Consider the following 20,098-nt stretch of genomic DNA (forward strand, 5'->3'; position numbering starts at 1 on the left):
TAGAGTTGAAAAGGGAAAGTTAAAGTTCATGGTTAAATGAAAATCTTTTTATATCCCCAAAGTTCCACATACCAATGCACGATACCCAGAAAACGCGATTCCCTAATACACCCTCTACATCCATTGTTACCTTTACAATTCCCTCTGGGAGCCCTGCAGCCACTGCAGCAGATCCCGCAAGGGGGTCTTTTATCTCATCCCCTTGTCATAAAACAACAGGATGGCACTTTTTTCTGTGGGGATTGGATCTGTGACCACATACAAATGAAATAGTTAGTAGTTCTTCGTAAGTAAGGGGAACATTTGACTAATCCATTCACACGCAATTATAATTATTATTATTATCCGATAGGGCATATTTCATTATTGGAATCATATCAGGAAATTGATTCTATCCGAGAAGTTAGCCATAAGAATCAACAATGTTAACGGATGTTTTTCACTTTTTAAGAAGAAGACATTGCATATGGCATCAGTCTTTCCTCCTGTTCTCCTTCCTTTTGTCTCTGCTGTGATCACTTCAGGTAACTATTTGCCAAATTGAAGCTACATGGCAATCTAAGCTAAACAGTTCAATTACAGACAGCTTCATTAGCTCATTTACAGGGTATATACAGGAATCCTGAAGTAAAAATGCAATACCTTTTTAGGACCTTTTCAAGACTTTATTTTAAGATTCAAGACTTTATTTTAAGATTGCCGCGCCGCTTTGAGCTGTAAACGATTAAATCAACCACACACCTTTAAAAGGGACATTTCAGTTTTTAAAAGGAATTTAAATATATTTATAACCTTTATTGCCTATATGTCATTAGGTTGTAACGCCACCTAAAAATTGAGGCATTCACCAACTTTCTCAGTTGCCTATAACAGCCTGTATGGGCCAACTGTTCTCTATGTGAAGGACTGGTCAGATTTCCTGCGAAAAGCAACTGTCTTACATAAGCTATGACGTTTATGTACACAACATTACAGCAAGTCATGTGAAACAAGGTGTAATACTGTGTTTTAGTTGGTTTAAACTAGATGTGAGCTTGCCTGCAATGATATGTGTGATAACTTTCATCGACCACTCGATCAATACAACAAAATTCAAATAGGCCTTGAGGGAGGAAAGATGAAGAGAATAAACGGAGTGATGAATAACTTAAGTAGTGTAGGCGGTGTAGTACAGGCACAACCTGGAGGAGGAAGTAGTTTAAATGACTGTATTTGCATAATATTATAACATTAAATATGAAGTATATTGTTAATTTAATAGTAAACTGTAAGTTTGATATTAATATATTCATTATGTTACTATATTCAATATAATTTCATATAATAGTATATAACTTACCACTAGTATAACATTAATTCAAATTACAGCTGTTTCAGTTTGGTTGTTTTTTTATTCATTAACTTTGTGCAAGAATAATGCTCTAGGCTATGTAAGTCTCCAACCTTGATTTTGGGCAGGCTACTAAATCGTCAATAATCATACCCATTTATGCAGAACATTGAGTTCAACATTTATAAAGTTTGTTGCAACACACAAACTTTTTTTAAAATCCCGCTCCATCCAGGCTGTGATTGATCTGTTCACAAAAAGTGACACTGACGAGAGCATCGGCTTTATGAGAAGTTGAATGTGTTTCAATAAAAGGCACCGATTTAGCTAAATTGCCAGCTAACGTTAGCCAAACCCACAAGCTCGTTTAATTTTCCCTGTTGTCTTCTATCTTACCGATTCAGCTGCTGGTGGCGCATCTCGCTCTTGTTTCTGAGGAACAGGACTGTTCAAGTGGCCACAGAGCGACCGGCCAACCAGGTTAATCTCGTTACTCCTGATTGCCACTCCGACTATGTTTTGGACGATTAGCATTGTGGGTCCGGCGGGATGGGAGATTACGGTCGGTTGTACTTCATTTTCCGGTTCGCACGGATCTATTTTTTGGAGCGTTTAAGAGTGAAATAGGCGTAGGGATCTACCGTGCACCTATTTCACTCTTGAACGCTCCAAAAAAATCATTTCAGAAAAAAATCACACAGTTGCTCACTGCCTGTCTAGTATTTTTGGCTATGCATTATAAATAAATACATTTGTCTACACTTTTTAGCAAACAAATTTTTGAACAAACAGGATTTTCACATTGAAAAAAATTGCGACTAAGACATTTTAATACTTTTTAATGGCCTTAATTTTCGCTAAATTGACTTGACAAAAAGACCCCGCAGACACCCTGGTTTAGCTAATTGCCAAGCTAGCGTCAGTGCGGTGGGCTTTTATAACAGAGGATGAGAGACGTGGACAGATCAAATAACACCTTCTACATGTTTGTGCTTGTTAAACAGATAAAGTATTGTCTTTACTTGTGAGGTTCTATTGCACGTACAACAGTAACAAGTCTAGCTGTCAACCATCTTGAGTTGTTCAGGGTTACCCTCACTTCACCGTCTCCACTGTAGCCTTTCTCTGCGCTGGCCGCTGATTGTGGGTGTAAGCCCACATGTGTGTTCATGTGCAGAGGCGACACAGAGCAGCAGAGGCCGCAGCCTTACAATAAACCGCACTGTTTTCAGCCCATTTAACAGTGTTTCAGTGCCATTTTGTATCTGATTACTACGTAATTCAGCATGTTCTGTACAGGGTTTCTTTCCTACCACTCTCTGCCTGGGGCCTTCCATGTATGCTCATGGATGGGCTTTTCCACATAGGCACGTGGAAGGTCAGATAGAACCCAGAACAGGACCATACTGCCATTTGCTTAAATGTCCCTTTGACATTTTTACCTCAATTAGGCGCTTTTGGTAGCCTTCCACAAGCTTCTAGCAAGCTTCTGGTTGAATCTTTGACCACTCCTTTTGATAGATTTGGTGCAGTTGAACTAAATTTGACACAGACTTGTTGCTTCAGCAAAGTCCACATGTTCTTGATGTGGAAGGCCATTCTAAAATCTTAATTGTAGCCTGAGTTAAGCCATTCCTTTACCACTTTTGATGAGTGTTTGCGGTCATTGTGCTGTTGAAACACCCAGCTGCATTCAAGACCCAACCTTCTGGCTGATGAGTTTAGGTTTTCCTGATTTATTTGGATGTAATGTAAAACAGACCTGCTTTTTGGTGGTTCTTGGTTGACCCATGACTATCCTGAATGAATTTCTCCCAGCAACAGTATTTCTGATTGTGGCCGTGACACAGCTGTGCCATGAACTTTATACTTATGAAAAATTGTTTGCACAGTTGCTTTGATATGGCTCCAAGTGACTGATACTGTTGTATTTTAACATAGATAGTAGGCCTAATTTGGTGGTATAGTTTTCAGTTGTATTAGTTTCAATAGGACCCACTTTGTTGTTCCCACTAAGGGAATTGTTCACCACTGAAATTATGTCAAGACATTGCTCTTAACATCTGATATATAAAAATTGTGTCTGTGATCTTAATGGTAAAAGCAATGCTTAAATATAGACGCATGCAAGAATTGCAGGACCCAGCACAATAAGCTAATTTGACCGTAACAACATCCATTCTGATCAGAGAACACACTGAAGAGTAGTTCTTGTTTATAAAACATAACACGACATCTGCTGTTTACCACGTGTTTATGTAAACATGATAGAATAGTATTCTCGTAAAAATATAAATCCTCCATTCAATACTCCATACTCCGCCATATTACTCTACAAAGAGTTAATTTGCAAAAACAGATGAAAGCACAGGGTTCTGTGTCTGTCAGATGGGCTGAAGGGGATACCACCACAACAGCAGAGCAATAACGCAGATTAACCCCCCTACATATAGGAAATATTCATTGTTCCTCTTTTGATTCAGTTTTCCTTCCCCAACTTATAATGCTGTATTCAAACCTGTCTTGAATTTAAAAAGAGAGGTTGGTCTTTGTAAGAGCAATACATTTGAATGTGTAATACTTTTTACTTTTGATTACTTAAGTATTTTTAAAACCAGGTACTTTATTACTTTTACTTGAGTTTATACTTGATGACTTTTAGTTTTACTTGTGTAACATTTTTCATGTGGTATCTGTACTTTTACTTAAGTATTGTAGTACTAAGTGAGTTAAAGGGCACAATGATTTACACATGCAGATAAGTTTACTAGTGAACAGTAGTTTTTTTGAGCCCTCACAAAATCATCAATGTCATTTTAGTTGGTTTAGCCATGTTAATGGTGTTGCTCTAAGAAGGGCATTATGTTTCCATATAATGTATCCAGCCCACATTAGTGATTTCCTGACTTTCCTTGAGGTTGAAAATTGGATGGATTGCTGTGACATTTGTAGGGCTGTCCCCGACTAAGGACTTTTCTTTACGTGCGTTACTGCTGCCGACAACTGCATGCAGGTCACGGTTCCTCACGTTTCTATTTCAAATAGCCGGCTATTTTAAAACGATAAAATATTCTTTGTTTGGTTCATCAACGGTGATAAATTATCCGAAAGTCCGGCGAGGTGCGTACAACTCTGCACAACACCAGTGAAGCTGAGGTTCTGTCTCTTCAGCAAGTGAAAATTTTTCTTTTTACATGTTCATTTACAGCATTAAACGTTGAAATGTGTATTGTAAAAGTAGAACAAAATAAAGTAAAATCAGACGTTGAGCCCCCATGTCGCCAAAATGGCATGATCCTTGTTTCACTGTAATGCTTCCACTGTGAGATTAACAGTCAGTGAAAGTCTAATGAAGCCATGCTACTTGTTGACTCACCACCCACCACCACTTGAATCACCATACCACAGCATCTGCTGCTAAAGTTTGGATCCTTTTTTTTTGTTTAAAACGTTTTAAAGTCCCCCAACTTTATGGCAGTGCAATATTAAATTGATGGAGTACCTCTTTAATGTTATACGATAAAAACTCAGTATGTAAACATTTGCAGTTTTCTTAATTATGTTTTTATTTGCTTTCTCCTCACTTTGTATTAGGGGTAGCATATTCAGGACCTTTACTTTCTGCTAGAGCCGTTTACTGTAAAATAAATAGTGTCCACTGGAGCAGCAAACACAGATTTAAAACAAATTTGTGTTAACATGATTTTAAAACATACTGCTCATTATAAACAAAAATAATTTTTGGTTAATATTATGGATGGTCCAGAACAATTAACAACCCAAGCCTGCTGTAGGCAGGTCAAAGTGGCAAAACAGCCCAAAACTCACATCAGCATCTCAGCACTCACTGAAAAAGAACTTTTACCTTGGTTTGAATATGAAATGAGTCAGGAAGGCAGAAGCAGGCCACATGGATGTGTGTACACTGCTGCCAGAGAAGACACTGTGACAGACGCTGCAGGCAAACAGCTTAGACAGGATGCAAAAAGGCCAACCCTGGTTTTAATCACACATGCAGGTACAGTGCACTGTGTACAACTACACACACCAGCATAAACACAGACTCACCTCAGTCACATACACTTACACACACAGCAGATGGCTCAATCAGCCTGCTTGTTTCTTGTGGCTTTTGAAGGCTAGATGTCAGAGGTGTTAGCGAGGTGGATTGTGCTGAATAATTTCAAGAGTTTGATGGACACTTTATTTATTTATTTATTTTTTTTTTTACATAAGATGCAGTGTGACCTGGTTTTCATGTTTTTGACGCAGGGATCTGAAGCAGGTGCATGGTAACTCTCTAACCTTAGTTAGACCACATCTAAAGCTCGAAGACAATCTGTCTTATAGGCAGAAAAAATTTGCTTTCAGGTCCTCTGCTGGAAGGACGCCACACTGCTACAAGGCTGATTATTTGGAACATTTTTTGTCCCTCTAGTTGTACTATAATTAGAAGGACTTCTCTGGCCATGAATACTAAGTCCTGCAGATGTGACATTGCTGAAACTAACAAATTAGAACCATACAGAGCTACATGCAAAGCTAGTTTCCTAGAACATTTTTCAAATTTAGACATTTAGATTGAACTACCGTGGTAAGTATTCCCATACTAATACTGACACTTCTTGTGCATGGGGCCGTAGCTACCACTGAGGACACACTGAGGTTATGTCCTCAGTACTGCGCCTTGCTTTTAACAATATCGATTGGGTTTTACCAGGTTTTTGTAAATCCATTACCAAGTCTGTGCATTAAGTCATTCCTAATTTCTTGTTGACTACCAGTTAGTTTCAAACAAGTGATTTACTTAATCATGTTGCACCATTAAAACACAAGAAATGCTTTTAAAGACTTAAATAATGTGTAAATCAGTTGCCAGGAAACGTCTCTAGTGTTGTTCAATATACTATGTAAACATGAAGTCACTGTAGCATCACAAGCATCTATCCATCCATTTACTGTACCTGCTTAGCCTTTAGAAGGTCACAGGGGGATAGAGCCGGTCCCAGCTGACATTGGATGAGAGGCAGAGTATCTTTTGCCCACATCTAACAGCTCCTTGGTTGGCCTCAGTCCTTAAGGCAGCAAAAATTACAGTTAAAATTGTAATCCATAATATTTCTATAAAACAGCAGTTATGCATGTTTGTTTGTCAATTTTGTACAGTTTGTTAGTTTTTTACCCTGTACAGAAATTGCAGTGCTAAGGTTATTTTCCACATCAGGATAGATGTCTGATTCTAGGGGAAAGGGCCCACACATTTCTAGAGGCCACAGGGGCCCGGCACAACATTTTCTCAGACAGCCCTAATCTCTGTACACCACTGTAATTACATGTAGGAGCGTAACAGATGTAATATTAATTCTGAAGAAGATGATTGTAGTAGAAGTGGAATCTGTATCAAAATATCCTACATCCTCTGTACACTTACTCCTTTCAAGCAAAATAAGTCTGGAGTGCCTTATAAAACATTTACACAGAACCCCCTCTAAATACAATGAGAGGTACTGTCCAACATCTGGCAGTAGGTGTTGCTAGAGAGCCATGCAGAACACAATGCTTCCCATTACCATGGTGATGATGTGCGTTCATTATGGTCTAGTGGTGTGCCTGCAGGCTCAGTGTTCCCATAGTAAATCTGAGAGGAGACAGAGCACGGGGTCTAACGTGGGATGAGCCATAAGCCTGCAGGGAACAATCAAAGTCTTCCTTTAAATAGACAATGGTTGATTTGACTCAGCCGCTTGAGCCGGTGCTTAGGTTGGCCATGTTTGCCTGAGCATCATTACAGTAAACATCTGTCTGATAGAAACCCACCCAGAAGGCCTTTTGTTAGCACCCAAAGCATCTCATCGCAGAAGCTCTTTTAACAGTAGGCTGTGAAACGTGAATGCTGTCAGTCATAGCTGCAGTTGTAATACATAATACGGTGCCTGGATTTGAAGTAAAACAAGAATGTTCATGTTGTCATACTTTACAATTAGCAGCTGACTTTTTTTTATTTTATTTTGCACAATGAGAAAACTGCCAGTAAACCACCTTAAAGAAACTCTGAAATGGAAGCAAACAAAGCAACAAATCAATATTTATTGTCAATCATAGATTAAATGAATATGTTTAATATGATGAAACTATGCAGTTTCACTAGGCTCTGTGGAGTTTTTTAGACTTTGTTTTGGTTTTATGCATCCTAATCATGATAAATTGCCAGTACAAGGGCCTGGTCATCGCTGTGTGCAGCTTTAATTTTGTGTGTATCTTATAGTTTTTTTTGTGCAACAGTATAGCAGTATTCAAGTGCTGACTGTTCCAGACATTATCTGCCTCTGTCAACACCAGTCTTGACCAGGACACAGCATCCTAAAAACTAGATGTGTGAAGAAAAATGCGAGCCAAAGGCTCAGTGCTGCGCAGGTGCACAGAGGGGTAAACCGATTAGCGATAGCCTTAGAGGGTGAAGCCCATACAAAATAGAATGGTAGTTACGTTCTGTAACTCCAGATTCTATGAGTATAGGCACAGCCCTCTAAGTTGAAGGCCTCACTGGACCTTGGTTCTCAGTGCTGAAGAAAAGGCATTTTGGGAGCCGAAGGCCAGGTTTCACCATTGTGTGTATATATACAAGGTGCGGACGTAGGAGAGGCCCACAATGTGGGTGGGTGTAGACAACTTTTCCCAGTGCTGCGCAGGCGCACGGAGGGGTAAACCAAGTAGCGATAGCCTTAGAGGGCGAAGCCCATACTCATAGAATCCGGAGTTACAGTACGTAACTACCGATCTTTGTTCTTCCGCTTTTTTGAAATGTAACACTTTCCATCAAATCTGTGTCAAAAAAGACAATCTTTTTGCAGAGGAAGTGAGGTTTGTTACCCTTTGTCAGCAAAAATGCAAGAGAGAGAAGCAATTTTCCCTCATGGTGGCATACCTCTAACTCCTCTTTGCAGCAGCATACCATTATTGTGACTGGCCTGAGAGCGGATTTTTTTTTTGCCCCTCGCCCCAAAGAGCATGCTCGTGTTCGTACGGCCAAACAGACACACGACTCCACGCAACAGCCTGCTGTCTCCGACTATCAAACAACTGAAATAGCTTTAGCCAGCATACAGTAATAAATCAACACAAGTCACTTACACAGTATGTCAATAACCACAGAACAAATAACGATCAAGAAAAGCACACCAACTCCTTATAGGCCTACACGGTATGAATGAATAGATGATGGCATCTGATGACATAAACAATTCATCATCAATAGCACAGCAGCCAATATGTTATCACAGACACAGATTACAGTATGAGCCCACTCCATAATAAAGAGACACCTGTACACACCCATTAGAAGTTCATCTTGTGGGCTTTTCGCTCAGCAAAGTCATTTACAACACAAGTCCAAATTCCTCACATTGCTGTTCTCTATTGAGAGTATGGCCAGTCCACTAAACTCTTTCTTGTCCCATTCTGCTCCTTATATAAGACCACATCTAATCTAAGGATACTAAATGACAGAACCCACCCAGCCACAGCCTGTTCACCCTGCTGCCTTCTGGGAAGAGAGATAGAAGTTTCTGCTGCCACATCACCAGACTGCAAAGCAGTGTTTCCCACAAGCTATCAGACTCTAATTCATCCTCAGCACTGCCACACTGAATATAGTTATTTTCTGTTTACAGTCTTTACAATTGTTTTTTGTATTATTGTTTACTGTCTGCTATGTAGCAGAAGGGAGTTACAAACTCGATTTCACTTTACAACCTGTTGTAATGAGACAAATAAATCTACCTTGTACTTTGATCTTGGAGAATGAGTGCTCTGCGGTCACACAACAATGTATGGTGGGGTATAACAGCGATGTTGTGCAAACATCTCTAAATAATGCCGCCATTTGTTGCTGTCCCTTGTGGGCCCTTGTAATCAGCCGGGCTTCCAAGTACTCAAGTACTCCATACTGGTTTTCCCATGTCATCGGATGCACATTGCAGTGTGAGGGTGACACCTTCAAGTCAGATTTGTCACAGCATTTTTACATAATGTTTAATGTATTTATATCATTCTGGTGAGTTCAAACTATAAATTAAGTGCTGGCGTTTTACTCTTTCACCTTAGAACTGCTGCTAATAACAGATGTTATCCACAGAATGTCCACTTTGGGTGCTCTCATAGTCGCACCTGCCATCTCCCTGCAATATTGGAGCAGTTTCAGAATACCTATTCATACATATTCATAACACTGCAGCATCTTAATCAGCTAATTGCTGACACTGGAAGGGCACCATTCATGTTCACTGATACTACCTGGCTTGTCGCAAACCTGAGAACTAATTTCTGAATTCATAAACTGCCCCCCTTTGATGTTGAGGAGTGCGTTCCAGCGTAGCAGAAAAATTACTGTCACCATTTGCAGTCTTCTCAATAATAAGCACTTGGTGAATGCATCCATCCCTTTTACAGTAGCCATTTATTGACAGTCAAGCTTTTGGGAGACACTGCAAATGACGGACTCCTCCATGAAAAAGCATCTGATCACTGTTAGCTTTGATCTGATGGCATCGGGCCATTAACTGGATTGGATCGGATTGGAAGCTTGCCACACAAAATGAATGGCCATCTGCTGTGGGTAGAGTGGCTGTAAACAGCTTCAGATGGCTGTGTGGAGAGAGACGGAGGCATTTATCAGCCAGTTTTCATCAGCTCTGTCTGCTCTTCCCTCTCTCTCTTTGAATCTCTTTTTTAATTGTCTTCCTCTATCTATTTCTTACTACTTTCCTTCTGCTTTCCCCCTTTTCTTTTTTTCTCTTAATTTTACTTTGGATCCAGGGATTTAGTGACGGATTAAATCAACAGCCTACATTTTGGTGACATTTTTGCATTTGTTTAGGTTGATCATGACATAATAATGATATAATTTTATAGTATTGATCACGGTATTGATCATACTAAGTAAAGACAGAATTCTGTTATTTATTAGGGCTTAAAGGATAACGCTGGTGTCATTCCGTATTTTCCTGATTGTCAACAAATCTAATGAAAAGCCAGAAACAGAGCATTAGTTTGTCTCTCAATACTTTCCGATTCAGCCTTTCTTTGGCACTCATCTCCAGTCCATTGGTCCTTAATGAAGAATAATAAAATGAATATGATGATAAAAATCAGTTTTAGGTTGCTGGTGTAGGTCATGCTGGCTCACTGTCACACTGTCATGACTTGCCGTGATATCTGAATAGAACAGAGTCATAGTCAATGTCATTAGTAAGATCTGTGCCTAAACTTCAGTGAAAAAGGCATATGGAGCTTTATTACACAGATGAATAAGCTATAGCTGTACTATCTGCCTCTGTTGCACAGACACACAGCCGCTCTCTGCCTTCTCACCTCTCTGTCTCTCTTCCTATCTGCTCTTCGTCTCCCTCCCTATCTTTGTGAAGTCTGGCTAATGACACTCTTCCAGATGGCTTGCCTACTGTGTATATGCGTTTGTGTGTATGTGCTGGCCAGGGTTGAAAAGGATCTTTCATCTTCCTCTTCCTCTGACAAAAGAATCAGTCCAGTCAGCACAGCTGTCTAACTGCTGCCTCTTTCCCTCAGCACATGTCCCGATTAATCCCAACGTCGTGCTGTACAGCTCAGTCTTGGCCTGCACTCTCTTCCACCACTCCATTTATTCTTGCTTGCTCGGCCTATCAGTCTTTTGCACTGTTTCCACTCTGATCTTTTCTTTCTCCTCCCACTCCTTCTCTGACCTTCTCCAGCATTGTTTCCTTCCAGGTTCTTCTCGCTTTTCCTTCTGTCTCTTACTTTTTTTTCCATTCTATGAGTCTCTCTGCCCACCCCCCACCCTCCCCCCATCTTCTCTCCATACACAGAGTCCTTTGTCTTTTCATTGCTGTGTAACTGAGAGTGACATGTTTGGCAGTTCCTCTGCGCTCTCCTCTCATAAGGAATTACTGTCCTGACCCACTTTCACATTGCAGCCGCTGCTGCATCTGCATGGCTGTGGAACAATTTGTTACTAACTGCCAAAGGGAAAAATGTGCTACCTCAATCCATGGGTTATAAAAGTTCAGCTTTTTTAGTCTGGCTGATGAATATGAAATTGAGAGAAAAATGGATGTCCCTTTGCTCCACCCACTAAATTTAATTACACATGTACCTGTATACTAAACAGGGATTCAAGCTACATTAATCAGTACTATTATTGATATTAACACCAAATGTCTCCTTGTGGTGTTAAATGGTTGTTAGTACTACAGATCGCATTGCAAATCAACAATTCATTCTGCAGCTCTGTGCAGCTTTAAACCATATCAAACTGTGAGCACAGAAGGGACCTAGCAAGAAATGGCAAAAATTAATTTAAAAATAGACTGATGAAGAAAGCTGAATATGATGCAATATAAAGATATTTTAAACTGCATGGCAGAACAAATTATTTCTGGATGTGTGACAAGTTCATTGCAAACAGAAGCCAGAAAAACTTCTGAAACCTGACATTCACTGAGTGGAACCCTGACAGCAATCTGATAATGGTTTTGGTACTTGATAAAAAACTCCAACAAATGGTGGGCAAAACTGTTAATGTCAGGAAAAGACTTGGCTGTCTTGATGTCAAACTTTTATCAGTATCACTCCATTCATTTAATTTGTCTTGTGAACCTCAAATATTTATAACAGTTTTAACCAAATTTTACAGTCATCTAAAGACAAAACCAACGACTATATATAATGTAACGCAAAAAACATTTCTATTTCATCTGGTGCGTTAAACTGGGGGACTTAAATCATCTTCCCCTAAAAGGTTTTGCCCAACCTTTACAAACATGTAACTTGCACAACCAGAAAGGTTAATGCTGTGGTTAGCCTTTAAATCAGTTCGGTCATCTACGGATGAAACCTTAAACCTTTTGTCAGAAATTACTTAATGCAGCTTTAATGTGGTGGCCGAATGAAAAAGTTCAGGGGACTCATTTATAAACATTGCACAAGAAGGCGTACAAGACTTTCAAAGCAAACTTTGGGATTATTAAAAAAACGTTATTATTAATATAAATTATTATAAGTAGATCTTTGAGTGTACAGTTTAGATCACATAAAATAAGTCTTATTTCTTTTTACTCCTCGGTAATCTTCTTAATGAAGTCGATGGCGTCTCTGTTTGTAGGACAGCATCTACTTGGCCGCTGAAGGGTTGAGACGCAGAAGGTGCAGAGGAGACGCCACCGACAAAAACAACAAAACAATAGATAATGTCTCATTTGTTTGTCTAAATAAATGTTTTAACACAACTTGAATACATTTGGTTTACTGTATTTTTAAACGAGGAAATACAAATTACGGACCTAAGTCATCTGTACGTCTTGCATATCTGTGTCACTCCACCTCCATCACTACTCGTTTCATTCCTGCAAGTTGCTCACCAACGTGGCGGAGCCCCGGTATCCCGTTTCCTCTGGGGGACATTCACTCTGTGTACCAAACAGTGTCTTATCTCTTGCTTCTGCCTCTCAATTTTACACTGGGTAAAATTTCTTACTTTTCTTTTCTGTCAGAATTTGCCGTTACTGTCTTCATGCAGTTAGTATGTGTTAATACTGTATTATTTATTTTTTGGATATTTATAGGCAACTAACACTGTTAAAAGGGTTGGACAAAAAACTCACTCACAAATTTGGAGATGATTGTGATTTTTAAAGGGAAATTGGTGCGGGACGTGCAAGTTGCAATATGTTAGAAATCTGAATGTGTTTGTGTGTAAGCACTCTGTGTTTTGTCCAGACGCAACTTTTTGACGTCAATCCTACGCATTGAATCATAAATAAGGCCCCGGATCTTTTATGTGGAAAAATACACCGACAATTTTTCCAGTGATTCCCTTATGGCTGATCTCCTGTTTGGAACACATTTTCAAGTAGAATACCTCTTTGAGTGGTCAGAGTAGCAGCAATGCTGAGTTGTTCACTGAAACAAAGATGAATCCATACATATCATAACTTTCAGTGTCACAGGATGGATGAAAATCAGATTTGAATCTTGAAAATCACATTTGCATATATGTGATCATTGCAGCATTGTGCCTTAAACTGTGAGGAAAACCAGATATGACTCTGGCTGTTAAAATATTTCAATTATCTTTCTCATTATTCATACAGTACTTCATTATTTTGGGATCTTGTAAATCATTTACATAGTGATGAATGGAACTTTTTAATTAGTTTTTGCTGCTGCCTTCAAAACAAAGCCCAGCAAAAAAAAAATTCTTTATGACCTTTATGTTTAAAGGTACGAATAAATTAATTTTTCTTTACCCTAATAGGTTTTCCAACATTCCTATGATTAGCTAACTGTTTCCAGTGTTTGTGCTAAGCTAAGCTAACTGCCTGCCTGTAACGTCATATTTACCATACATTCTCATCTAACCCTCGATAAGATTAAGCAAGAGAGCATTTCCCAAAATGTTGAGGTATGCTTTTACAAATAAATAATAAATTAATAATAAATTTAAACTTCTTGGAACTCCTCAATTCCTAAATATTGGACTAACCCTTAAAATTGGAGAGCTGAAAATGTCCAGTTTGCCCAAAGCTGGTTCTCTTGAGGATAAAATAAAAGCACCCACCATCCCACACACGCACACAACTCAAACAAACTCCACACACAGTCAGTAGACCTGGCAGTATAATGTGGATTGGTGCCATAATCTGTGGATGCCACATTTCGCTGGGCTCTGTGACATTGCAGAACTTGTGGCTGAGGGAGTCTCACACACTGCTTTCATTGTCTGCTGAGGCTGAGGCTATGTTCCCACACTACTACATTGGCATGTGTTTTATAGCTGGTTAGAGAGAGCGCTTCATATGCTGCTTCATCTATCTGTGTCAGAACGGAGGGAGAGCAGAATATATATTATAAGTAATATTTAAAGGAAAAACTTAACTTGACCTGTTTGAAAGGTAAAAACAAAGTGGACAAACATCTGGAGAATCAAGTATTGTTTTGTTGTTCAGGTAAGTGGCATCCAGCAGGAGAAAACAGTTTGCTTTCAAATTACCTTAATCAGTCTTACCTTTTATTTTTTCCAATTTGGAACAGCTTTCGAGTCGTGTGGGAGAAATCAAACGCACTTTAGCCAGCTCAAACAATAATCAGTTATGTTTTTTTATTGATGAAAAGCTGCTCTTTGTTTCAAAGTTTCAGTGTGGGCACTTAGTCTGTTACTCTGCTTCCTATTTGATACTCTTTTTCCATAAAATTACATTATAAATGAAGAGGAAAATCCACTCCTTTGTAAAATAATAACAATAACAGTAATAATAATAGCTTTTTTCTTTCTTTCTTCATTTATGCTTCACAAAAGATGAAAAATACACATAAAAAGACTGATACAGGAAATGCAAACATTAAAAACGTTAAAAAAAAGTTTTCTGAAGGCAGGGTATTCCAAATCTGTGGGCCTTTAACTGGAAAATTAGACTTATCAAATGTTTTGTGTATTCCTGATTACAGTCTACCCTAACTCCCTCCCTAGTAGTTGCTCCTTTGTCGTTATATATCGACATAATTTGGCTGAATAGCTCTGGCAAAAGGCCATTTAAAAGCTAGATTAATAGTTATACTAATGCATTTTACAATGGTGTCATTTTATCGGCTTTTGATCCAATATTGTCTAGCTTTCATTGCTGATTGGACCGTACACAGTAAGAAAGATGTAATAGAATCATGGCCTTTATAGGTAAACAAAATTTTCAAACAATCAAAAACAGTTAAGGTTAGTCTTAGACACTTTCCTAATATGTGCATCACATTTTAACACCTACAAATTTGAACTGATTTACTTCATCTATTTCTAATCAATAATTAATGTGCAACATTTTAATAGTTGCACAGTTCAGCGTTAGGAAGTTATTTTGGAGCCACTGCAAGACACAGACCAGTTCACTTTCCAGTAACTCTGCAGCCTGTTGTGGAGTCTTTGTCGATACATAAATGATTGCATCATCAGCATACATTTGGCACCTAACCTCTTTGCAGCAGTCTAGCAGCTCATTAAAGTACAGGCAAAAGAGTAATAATCTCAGGATGGAACCTTGTGGTATGCCCATTTTGCCGTTTCGAAGAGTAGATGTCCATTCATTTTGACACATTGCTCTTGGGATTCTAGCTATGTTATGTTTTAAACAAAGCTGGGATTATCTCATTATTTCATTTCACAGCCAAACACCCATTTCTAGGCTAAATACACTAAAATGTTTTGTTTTGGCGATTTAAAGTTATCTTTGAAGACAAATGCACATGTGGGTAATGTAATCCACATTCCTGGCATTGGTCTCATGCTTTGTTGTTTCTGTTCTAGGAGGCAAAGACCTATGCAGTTGCCTCGCCGTTAGCTCCTCTACATTTATGCAAATGTATGCTCTTTATTTTTATTATTAGCTTATATTAGTTGTGCTTTTTGTGATTTATAGTGGGCAATGATAAAATATGACTGTGAGTCACTTATTAGGATAGGGAAATGGTCAACTCACCACTTTGACTCTGCTATCTTGCCAGTCGAGGTTTTCAAATGTAAACACCAGAGTAAACACAGGTAAATGTGGAAGGATTAAACACTGGCTGTGATCCCGGCCATATGGTTCTTCTCTGCCAAGCAGCCTGCTAGCCAATGTACAGGAATTGGTTAATAAACGGGACGACCTCAGTGCCTGCATCAGGAGCTGTAATGTGGTGACTCTTTTTCTGTATACTATCTGACAGAACAGAGGACTCTGGCAAGAAAAAGTAGTAGGCCTGTGCTTTATGGTGAATAAGGTTTGGTGTGACAGTGGCAAAATTAAAATGCTATCCCGTTTCTGCTCACCTGATCTGGAGTTATTGTCAGTCAAATGCAGACCGCACTTTCTACCATGGAATATACATCGGCCATCGTCACAGCGGTCTACATCCCACCACAGGCGAGTACAGAGTACCCTGTCAGATTGGTGCAAAGACTTGAACTTCTTCCATCAACATATTAACTTTGCCACAAGTGGAATAAACACTCTGTGTCACTGCTACATGTCATTCAAAAACAGCTACAGAGCGGAATCCCCATCCGTGATCAGGAAGAACGACCAAAACACACACACTGCAGTCTGGAAACATGGACAGTTATATAGCAGCAGCCAACAATGCAACACTAAGCTGATGGTGGACCGCCCCCCTAATATCATTTTACATGCACGTACAAACATTTTTAGTAAGTCCCCAAAATACAATAGTTGCAGCTGTAACTTTGGAAAATGGCCCCTTGGTTCAACTAAATCAGTCTGCTAAAACATAACAGCTTCAGATAAACTTAAACAGAATATACCTCTGCTTGGAGGACTGTGAATTTTGTTCCCCATCACATACACTGAAATCTAAAAAATGTAAAATACAATATCAAAATAAAACTCAAATTTCCCAATCAAAATAACTGTTTTCTCTATATCGAAGCAATCCAAAGACTATCTCTTTGACTGTCTCTCCCTTTCTGCACCCTCCCCTCTGCAGTGGACATGCAGCATTTAATGTGGTTGATGCTGGTGATCCTATTGATGGTGCAGTCTGTGGAGGGCTGTCCTGATGTCTGTAAATGCTACAGGAAGTCCGGTCCAGATAAATCAGAGGTCAACTGTCACAAGAGGGGACTTCGTGCCTTTCCCTCCGAACTACCCCCTGATGCCTGGATCCTCAAACTAGGTGAGCACCTTGTGGTTAATCAAATCATCCCTTTCATTGTTGTGATGTTCTAGACACTTGATAACGTATCTGATATTTGCTGTAAGTAAACATGAGCATTGTGGACCACAACCACTAACATTTCTCAATGCTGTTTGAAGGTGAGAATGGCATCACAGACCTGAAGGCCAATGCTCTGAGATCAATTCCAAAGATTGAAAGTATCAACCTGCAACGAAATGCCATCAAGTTCATCCACACCACAGCTTTCTCGGGTGCAAAACAGTTGATGCTTCTCAATCTCTACGGCAACCACATCACTGACCTTCCACTGAGAGGATTCAAGGTAAAGAGTCTGGAGAGGAATAGATTAAATGTACAGCAATCACACTGCAGTAATCTGACCACAAAACTGTTGTTCCTTCCATGTCTCTAGGACCTCCTGAACCTTCGCTTCCTCATGCTGGGACAGAACCAGATTGGTGTCCTCAAACCCGAAATGTTTGCCGGAATGAGGAACTTGTCAGATTTAGACCTGCCTCTCAACGCACTGACAACGCTCCCATCTAACACCTTTAAGCCTCTGATCGCCCTCAAAGTTCTGGACCTTTCTCTGAATCGTATCCAGAGAATTTCTCCTAAGGCCTTCACTGGACTCGGACAGCTCATGTTCCTCAACTTAGACAATAACAGGTTACATCACATCGGCCATGCGCCTCTGGTAGATGCTTCTATAAACCTAGCAATGCCAAATCTAGTGCTCTTAGTGATGCCATTACGTAGAAAGAGTTTCTAGTGTGGATATGTGCAGTGCACCTTCTTGCTATGAGGCGACCTTGCTAACTACTACACTGTCGTGCCACCCTGTTGTACAGTGTATTGGTGTTAATTAAATATTTCTTAATTTCTTCAAATCCAGCCTGAAGAACATTCCTGCTGGTGCATTCCGACCGCTGCGATCTCTGGATATGCTCGTTCTAGACAACAACCTTCTGTTCACATTGAGCCCATTAGCTTTGGATGGCTTGGACAACTTGCAGGTAACACCGTGACAGTGTCAGTTTACAGTGTCAGTAAATTCAGACAGTTAGGTAACCATACCAGTAAATATTTTTATATCCATTTGAATTCAACCACCTCTTACACATGGCTGTTGTACCATATGAGACTGCATTGCAATATTCTTATTGTGCATTCAACTAAATCCCACAAGAATAAAATAAATGTACTGAATGTTGAATCAGGAGCTCTACCTGAGGAACAACGAGCTGGAGCACCTGCCACCTGATGTATTCAGGAATATAAGAAAGCTTTCTCAGTTGGCTCTTAGTGGAAACCGCCTGAAGACAGTGGATGGAAACATGTTCAACCATATGCCTGGTAACACCAGCCTACCTTTTCACTTTCCCATTTTTACAGGAACAAATGAGTGACTCATAATAGTAAATGTAGAAATGACTACATTGTTTACTGACACCAGTATGAAACACTTTTAGTGACGGTTTTTCTTTTCTAACCCCTCTCAGACTTGAAGAAGTTGTACCTCCATGACAACCCGTGGCAGTGTGACTGTAACATCATCTCCTTGGTGCATTGGATGGGACAGACAAAGGCCACCCTCTCGCCTCGGGATGCCCTGAGGTGTGTAAGTCCTCCAGAGCTCCGAAACAAGAGCTTCTCCAGCCTCCAAGCTGACAAGTTGCTCTGCCTTGCCTAACACAACAAAACCTGGATGAAGACTACAGCGTGGGTTCGGGTGCAATGAAGATTCAGATGATGATACTTTTACTCAAAACATCTTTTTACTACTTCTGGGCTGGTGCTTGTAGAGGGAACTTGTTTCTTAAATGATTTCTTAAAGCAGCATATGAGATTCATGTATTCAGCTAAAAACATTGCATTATTTATATATATATATATATATTTTTTTTTTAGGTCTGTGAAACGATTAATTTTTTCTTAATTGCAATTAATCACTCAATTTCAATAATTAATCGATTAATCCCATGTTTTATCACATGATTAAAATTTTATTATTATTATCATTATTATTATATCTCTTAAGTCTGTATTCTTACCAGTGTATCTTGATTGGAAATCAAATTAATGCAAAGAAAGTTAGTTCATGAAGTTGACTTTAAGATTAATGTGATTATTTCAAATCAAAAGATGTGCAATGAGATTGAGGTAAAACAATCAATGCCTTCAGAAATGTAGTCTTCCCTAAGCTTGCTCTCAAAAATTCTGTGCATGTACAAAATGTACACACATTATTATAAAGTGCATAACAAACAAAATACTCCATAGCTACATTATTTTTGTGTTTAGCTGAAACAATTAAACAATTAGATAGCACTTGCTTTAAGTAGGAGTTTCAGTTTGGCTGCTTTCTGTTTCATACAGGCTATATATGCGTGCAACTATTGTCCCTGGTGATGACAATGTATATGACTTGCACTCTCCAAAATAATGCTTTGCCACATTGTCTGGGAGTTTCTTAAAGTAAAACGCGCCATTCAGGACTGTGTTGTTGTTCATCTCCATGGCTGCAGCAGGAGGTAGGAAGTGTCTGTGGTAGCATGACAACAAGTAAGGGTGCAACGAAGTGACGGTGTAAAACAAGAATATTTGACACGTGATTTACACAATTAAAACATGTTATGATCGGCCTTAATCTCATCGCAATTAACACGTTAATGCTGACAGCCCATACAGTGGGGGAAAAAAGTATTTGACCCCTTGCTGATTTTGCAGGTTTGCCCACTTACAAAGAATGCAACAATCTACAATTTTAATCATATGTACATTCTAACAGTGAAAGACAGAATCCCAAAGAAAATTCCAGAAAATCACATCATATGAATTTATTAAAATTGATAACCATCTGATGAGGAAAAACAAGTATTTGACCCCCTACCAAACAGCAAGTATTCTGGCTCCTACAAGCCAGTTAGTCTTTCTTTAAGACACAGCCCCAATCCCAACCAATTATCTACATCAAATACACCTGCCTCACCTCGTTACCTGTATAAAAGACACCTGTCAACACCCAAACAACCAGCATCACCACCATGGGCA

General features: G+C 39.3%; 1 protein-coding gene across 1 annotated transcript in view; it reads left to right on the top strand.

Annotated features, from left to right (window-relative positions):
* Positions 1-18,900, top strand: part of si:dkey-1j5.4 (leucine-rich repeat-containing protein 15) — a 26,129-nt gene extending 7,229 nt beyond the window's left edge. Inside the window, exons 3-8 of the mRNA XM_046061047.1 lie at positions 16,853-17,041; positions 17,182-17,366; positions 17,457-17,713; positions 17,940-18,060; positions 18,265-18,400; positions 18,547-18,900. Coding sequence (XP_045917003.1) covers positions 16,858-17,041; positions 17,182-17,366; positions 17,457-17,713; positions 17,940-18,060; positions 18,265-18,400; positions 18,547-18,737 — 1,074 coding nt within the window. The 5' untranslated portion in view covers positions 16,853-16,857 and the 3' untranslated portion in view covers positions 18,738-18,900. The remainder of the gene's footprint in view (positions 1-16,852; positions 17,042-17,181; positions 17,367-17,456; positions 17,714-17,939; positions 18,061-18,264; positions 18,401-18,546) is intronic.
* Positions 18,901-20,098: the final 1,198 nt, after the last annotated feature.

The sequence above is a fragment of the Micropterus dolomieu genome, linkage group LG10, assembly GCF_021292245.1.
Source record: "Micropterus dolomieu isolate WLL.071019.BEF.003 ecotype Adirondacks linkage group LG10, ASM2129224v1, whole genome shotgun sequence".
NCBI classification, from domain to species: domain Eukaryota; kingdom Metazoa; phylum Chordata; class Actinopteri; order Centrarchiformes; family Centrarchidae; genus Micropterus; species Micropterus dolomieu.